This window comes from Sinocyclocheilus anshuiensis, unplaced genomic scaffold, assembly GCF_001515605.1.
Source record: "Sinocyclocheilus anshuiensis isolate Anshui unplaced genomic scaffold, SAMN03320099.WGS_v1.1 scaffold182, whole genome shotgun sequence".
In the NCBI taxonomy this organism is placed as follows: Eukaryota; Metazoa; Chordata; class Actinopteri; order Cypriniformes; family Cyprinidae; genus Sinocyclocheilus; species Sinocyclocheilus anshuiensis.
In genome coordinates this window covers 302957-310459 of record NW_015547632.1, presented here as the reverse complement: position 1 = coordinate 310459, position 7503 = coordinate 302957, and the positions used below count along the sequence as shown (strand labels likewise).

At 38.1% G+C, this 7503-nt stretch overlaps 1 protein-coding gene across 1 annotated transcript in view; it reads right to left on the bottom strand.

Annotated features, from left to right (window-relative positions):
- becn1 (beclin 1, autophagy related) overlaps window positions 1-7503 on the bottom strand; it is a 105952-nt gene that overhangs the window by 5693 nt on the left and 92756 nt on the right. The window contains exons 7-8 of the mRNA XM_016503903.1: window positions 3918-3978; window positions 2270-2412 (exon numbers count right to left, since the gene is read on the bottom strand). Of these exons, the coding sequence (XP_016359389.1) occupies window positions 2270-2412; window positions 3918-3978 (204 nt within the window). The remainder of the gene's footprint in view (window positions 1-2269; window positions 2413-3917; window positions 3979-7503) is intronic.

Sequence of the window (7503 nt, the reverse complement as noted above, 5' to 3'; positions counted from 1 at the left end):
TTAATAAAGCATACAGACAAGCAGAATAGCCCAGAATATGAACGTAACCCGGTAAATTGAATTGCACTTTAAGAGTATCCCTCATAGAAAGAAAATGCTTAATTAATGGACTAAGATAGTGGTATAAAAAGGCCAAATTCGGTATACAGTTTATTAATAAATTATACATGAAAGCAGGTAAGAACAGAAGCGTTTTCCTCCCATAAAGAAAACGCGGCTTAATGAAGACGGTGATTCAAAAAAAGACCAAATATGCTATAGAACTTATTAAAAATATAGTCTGTGTACATGCAAACAGATGAGCCCATAGGAGCTGAATTGCATGATAAGCGTTTTCTTCCCCATAGAAAACCGCGCTTAACGTGGCTTAATATACGAAGACAGTGATATAAAAAGCCCAAATTTTATATTTAATTAAAAATATACTACAGGCAATCAACGCAGTAATCCATTAAGCCAGTGGTTCTCAAATATTTTACAATGGCGTACCCCCTAGGGCATTTAGCCTAACATTCTTCTGAGTACCCCCACTTAGACCGCAGTCACACCTTTTCCATTAAGGGACAATATTTGCCCCCTTAAATTGATTTCCATGTAAATTTTTACTGTTATAGAGGCAACGTTTTTCTAGCCTTATTAATTGTATGTCATGTTTTATGTCATATTCTTCACATTTCATTAAGTGTATTATTAATAAATAAAGCAATAAATGATGGCAAAACGAAGTTATACTTCTAGATTCAAAACTAAAATCGCCAGTAGGTGGTGGCAAGTCACTGTCTAATGAGCAAGGCGAAGCATTCATTCATTCAGTAACGACCCAGATCGCAAACTAACATAGAATCAACGTAGAATCGATGTTTCTCGTGGCGTCGAAATGACGTTGATCTCCGACGTCGATCCAGCATCGTTTTGCTCATCGGGTAACGTTGATCAAACGTCAGGCACGCCATTCAAAACTAACGGAAAATCGACGGAATTGGTTGTAGTTATGAAAGGGTTATTAATCAGTTCTGATTTATCAGTACTCTCCGAATCATTCAAAGCTGCAGATTCATTCTCTAACGAAACACTGCTGTTGCTTGGAGACGCACACCAGTTCTGTTGCGGATTTCGTTGGAACTATTATTTCCTTGTAAAATATAACAAACAATATTGACAATATTGTGTTTTAAATGTAGGCTACATTTAAAATGTACACTTAATATTGCCTTTTTTGTTGAACTGTTATATAAAATCAATGTCACATTTGGCCTGTTCATTATTAAAATAAAACATAGAATCACCAATACAGATAAAATGTTACACAGTCAATTTAAATAATCTGTATTATAGTCTGTGCCGTACAGCGTGAGCCCGGTCCACTCATGTGCGGCATATTTTTGTTCATTATGATTTTTTTCCCTTCGATATTGGAACGTACAAAGCCCAGTTAATTTAATAAATAATGGTTTAGCTTCAAATACATTGCGAATATGGAAACATTTGGATTTGTGCTGAATAAGAGCGGTACATGAGCCCATACGTTCAGTTTCACTTTAAATTAGGTTTTGGCTTGTTTATAGCTATTCTGGGCTTGTCTGCTTTCCTGTGCATAATATGCTATATTTTATTAATAAACTGTGCAACATATTTTGGTTTTAGCCTATAGGCTACCGTCTTCGTCCATTAGCCTCCCTTAAGCGTTTTCTGTAGCCTAACGGTTTTAAATGGGGGAGAAACGTTGCATTATGGCTATCTGCTTTACTGATAGTAATTAATGAGGTCATTAATATTACAATTGTTATTAGTATTAATAGTATTTATTAGGCCTAATACCGAATTGGGCCTCCAGTGTCACTGTTATAGTAGCCTACATTAAGCCACATTAAGCGTTTTAGAATGTCCCAAAACCGTACCTTAAACTATAAGCAAAGCTGACTGTATTTGAAATTGAGTCCAAGTTTAAAAGAAAACTCTATGGACCGCTCCATTATGAACGTACGAGCTGTACGAACCACTAACTTACAAGCTGTAAAGTAAACAGGAAGTGTGAGAACGCAAAAGTTTTGCGAGGGAACGCAAATATCTTTGCGAGGCAACGCAAAAGTTTTGCAAGAGAACGCAAAACAAATTTCCTCTCACCCCGAATTTTTTTCCCACCACCATGTCCCTTTAGGTGCTCCGTAGCTTTCCCTTGCATCAGCTAGAGTTACATATTGCAAAAGCCTGATGGTCTGTAATGACATGCCATTTTTGTTATATAAATTTGTGTTCTGGATATTCTCACCTATATGGCAGACAAAAGCCTGTGTCGCCCTTCTCCACCTCATCTTTAAACTGCTGGACACAGTCAAGGAAGGCCACCATAGCATGGTCAAATTTATTATCCCAGAAAAATCTGAGACCACCTGAGCAATACAACGGCAACTCCTACAACAGGAAACAAGTAAAATATGCTGATGTTAACAGTACATTTCCTCCAATACAGTTTTAAAGGAAAGAATGTGTCTCCCTGATAATAGAATTAAGCCCACTAGGAAATGCAAATAACCTCTTCATGACCTATTCATTTCCTTTACTGGCTTTTTTTAGTTTTTACTTTCAAGAATAGAACAGTACTTATGAAAAACCAGTTGATGATCTACACTCACATGAGATTAAGATTTCAGTTTTAACACTATTCTAGGAGAAAATGTTTCATCTTGGTGGCTGCCATGTCGAGCTGAAAACGACTGACTGTAGTGATGTTAAAAGAAAGTTGATGCCAAAATAAGAAGATATAACCATACTGTCTTTTTGTAGTAACAACATAAGGGTGTCTTCCTCCATATAGTAGTGATCATTCCTATGTAATATACCTTCCTAAAACTTTACATTCCACTGCAAGAGTATTTTCCTTTCTGAAAACCCCACAAGACCATTGTGTATTCTGGAATATAGTATTCAATATATAAATATAACGGACTGACAGTCAACTATTGACAAATGCTTAAGTGCATTTGTGTGCACATGCTCTCTTTAAGAGTGTTCATGGAATGCAGCTTAGCACAAATGCAATTGCATTTTTTGAATAAAATTATGATGCAAAATAAATGTAAACACTGTCAGACACGTCTTAAAGTCAGCCAGATACATCATGGCATAAATATTTTTCTATATCTTTTGACATATAAGAGGTCATTATACCATTAAAACATCCAATAAGTATAAGCTCCAAAAAATGGCTTGTGGGATTTGTGATATCACAAGGGCGAATGAGACTTAAAGGTAGGGTAGGTGATTTCAGAAAGGTTAGCAAGAGCCACGCCTCCTCCAAAACACATGAACACACACAAGCTAAGCAAAGGCTAACCAGCGACATGATGAGAGACAGCGATGGAGGAGGGTTGAATGTAACACTGTCAGATTACCTCGTGTCTCATTCACCGGTGAGAAAACATTCACACATTATATTACAATAATGACGGCTTCCATTCTCACTCGGTCTGCAATAGCGTAATGGAACATGCTGATGATGTATCATGGCTGCACGAACAGAGAGCACGGAGGTATGCAAATACATACATTGACAGGCAAGTAGGATAGCCTATCATAGCCCTCAGACTGAGGGATATGATTGGATGAAAATTTTATGGTCCTACACCTTCCACAGACAATATAAATACATCTAAATACATTTAGAAAACTTAACTTCGTGATTGCTATCAGGATGTGAAGAGACTTTCAACCAGCATAGCAAAAATTATTTTAAACCAACTCACCTTCCCTGCCTTTAAATAAGATGTAAATGAGACTCTCTCTAGAGCAAGAACCAGTCATGCACTTTTACAATGTCGCACCTGTATAAATTCCATCACTATTGCTCAAAAACTCAAAAATACAATTATTTTTCCTTCTCCTTCATATATTAATCAAAGTTTATATGTGGCACCCACCTTGGACTTATCTGTGAGAGATTCCAAATAGGAATGGTTTCCATAAGGAACAAGTCGATATCTATAAAGAAAACATAAACTGTTAAATGTTAATTTAAACATAAATAAAAAACATAAATGTTAATCATGTTGGCTTGACAATAGCTTGGAAATTATGCTGTCTATACTGGATGTGTTGTGTTGTGTTGCCGACAGTAAATGGATGTTCCTTTCTATTTCTGATGTACTACACTGCAAATCTGGGTCTGGAATGTGTAAAGCTTTCAAGCTACATCTATCATACTTACATCAGACCTTACAGAATTAAAAACAAGCTAAAATTCCTATAGACATAAGACATGTTTACACTAAAATTATAACTGATAATAATGATAACGATAAAGTTATAACTAAGAGACTCCTAACTCTAAGAGAAGTCCACATATCTATTCTTCTCAGAATATAACTGTAGCACCAGCTTAAATAGAGCACCAGAATAAACAGAGTTGGTTAACAAGAGTGTAGACGCTAATGTAGTTAACATTATAGTTATAATTTTTTGCTGTGAATGGGCCCTTACATTGACAGAATGCTGCAACAATCATATCACAAATGTAAACTGAAATAGATTTGTAGACTACTTTAAGCTGCTATACTAGAAAGTAGCCAATACACCCTATATAAGTCCTATCATCCGCCGTCTTGGAACAATTTCAGACACTTCTCATCACTCACTCTAACAAACCAATGACTTTTTATTGAAAATGCCATAATTTACCATATACAGAATTATTTAACAATAAATTAAATCCTGTGAACATTAGCAGCTAAAGATTATTGCAGATATATTTATTCATATGAGCTTTATCACACAAGCAGAAGTGTGATATTGATTTTATACATAAGTTTCATGAAATAAATATTTACATAACTAAGGAAAAACCAGAGAGTGTCCCAAAAAACTCTCTTTTGTATGAAACTTCTTTCTTCTACCATGGACTTGAATCTGTCTTTGAAACCTCAACAGATGTAACACTTTAGAACTAGCAACAACTGCTTGGGCTGTTATCCAGGATGTTTGTGTTATATGAGAGAGAACTGAGCATCTGTGATTACCTGCATCTGTTACCTGTAACACTGCATTTAAACAACACACCAGTTAATCGGTTCATGCATTCCGTGGGAATCAAACTCATGACCTTGGCGTTGCTAGCACCATGGTCTACTGTTTAAACTACAGGAATGCTGATCTCTATAAAAGTGATACTTCAATTCAAGAAGTTGACCACTACCCAGAGTGTCACCTGGATTAAAGAGGTAAAGCGCTGCTGGAGATGTGGCTTGGCCAATGTAGTAGGCACCTGCAACCTCAAGAATCCATAAAAGGTCTGCAAAGAGTTACAACTCAGAGTCCTTCATGACTCCAATGACATCTCCAGGGCTGTTCTTATGGTAAGCCTGCCAGTAGTCCTGAGTTGCTTCCCTTGCAGACAATTTAGCAATGTCACACTAAAGTTGAAGGGTCATCACTTTCTCTGAGGTGTCACTTTCTCAGTCTCCAAGTCCAAAAAGTTGTTTGCTATACATAACGTATTCAATCACACAGGTCTGTATCTTGCAGAGCACAGCTTGCTTCCTGCAGACCGGGTGAAGACATTGCTCCTTATTGGGCCAGACCTGATGCCTCACATCCTAACAACAATTCAGTCCACATGCAAAGGACCAAATAGGGGGACCCACTGCTGTCTGCACACAGCTTGGATGGTCTCTCCTGGGAACGATGGATCCAATGCGTTCCCAGGAGCAGTCCATATGATCTCTTTCAGCATATGGAAAGGCTCTGGCAAGATGATACTCTCCTGTACAATGACAAGATGGTCACTAGGTCTAAACAGGATCAAAATGCTTACACCCTGCTACAAAATGCAACATCAGAGTGAATGTGGATGGTGTTCATGTACTACGCTATGCCAGGTAAAGAGGCTGTGCTCCCCAGTTTACGAAGCACCAAGTGCAGACTGGCACAAGATCCTTAGAGAGTGGAGGCTTACTGCCCTGAAATTGTGAAGTGAAGTCAGCTGGGTATTTGGCTAAGATAACTGTAGAGGAGGAATGCAAAATAGCAAAGTCTCGGTTCATTCCACACCATATGGTGCAACACAATGGTAAAGGCAGAAGTGTCTTTAACTGTTCTTTTCAGCATCAGGGATAATCTCTGAATGATCCTGAGGTGTCCTCCTGAGGTTCCGTCAACATATCATTGCCATTAGCAAAAACGTCAAAGGTATGTTCCAACAGGTATGCAAGCCAGTGCTGTGGTTCCTTTGGAGAGACAATGCACAGGGAGATGCAACTGGACATATAAGTGGCATATGCTTCTATTTAGTACTACTTGCGGCCCATGTTGCATTGTTTATACCCTCCAACACCGAAGTGATATGGCTGACTTAAATGACATAGTGGAAGATTCATTCTATGTGGATAACTGCCTTCACAGCACACCAATCCCAGATGATACAAACCCTCACAAATATTTATGAATGGAGGTATGATTCAGCTATCAACCGACCACATCACACAGTCTTGCACTAAAAAAGTTGGCAGGCCCTTATCAGAGGAGCTCAGGACCAGCCTTCCTGATTCAACCAATCAACAAGTGGCCGTCCATACCCAAAACTGAGGAAGAGGCAACCTCATTGAATCAAAGAAGGCTGCTTTTATTATTTTATCTGTTTCGGTGCCTAGTTGTTCACTCCTTGACCCAAATCAATTTCACACATATCAAGAACTGGTCCAGGACACCGTTAGGTCCCTGCATGGGGTGGCTGCCACATCCACTGACTCCCCTGGCAAGGCCTCTTATTACATTTAAGCAGAGAAGCTCCTTCTGGCATAGGTTCAAGGTGACTAATTTCCACTGAAAGTCAGGGCTTTAAAGACTGGACAGTCACTTGTACCAGAGTATGACGGGGCTACTGAACTTATTAGAGTGGGCGGATGACTATGTTGTGCTGGTGATCAGGGATTGAAATGAACTTTTTCCACTTACCAGCCAATTTGGCTACTAAATTTTTAAGTTACCGGCCATTCATAACTTATACTAGCCCAAAAAAAATAAACCAACTAAATAAACCAAACCGGAAATAAACCAACAGTCTGAGGCTGTCTACACTGGACGTGACAAAGCGACCGTTGCAAATCATTTTGTGTCAGTACTAGGGGTGTGCGATATTGACAAAAAATGATATCTCAATATCTTCTGGGATTTTATCGATAAAGATAATTAGACGATATTTTGCTGAGAGTGTTATTGTGCTGATATCTTAAAGGGGTCATATGATGCTTTTTTAAAGATCATTATTTTGTGTATTTGGTGTAACCGAATATGTTGACATGCTTTAATGTTCAAAAAACACATTATTTTTCAAATACTGTACATTATTGTAGGTGAGATATAAATAACTCCATGTGTTTATATTGTAACCAGGGCCGTTTCTGAGCATAAGGGTTCCTCAGCAAAGTCCTACACTCTAAAAAAAAAGGTTCTTCAGCGGTTCTTTGGAGTGGTTAAGGTGCTATATAGCACCACTACCGTATAAGAACCTGT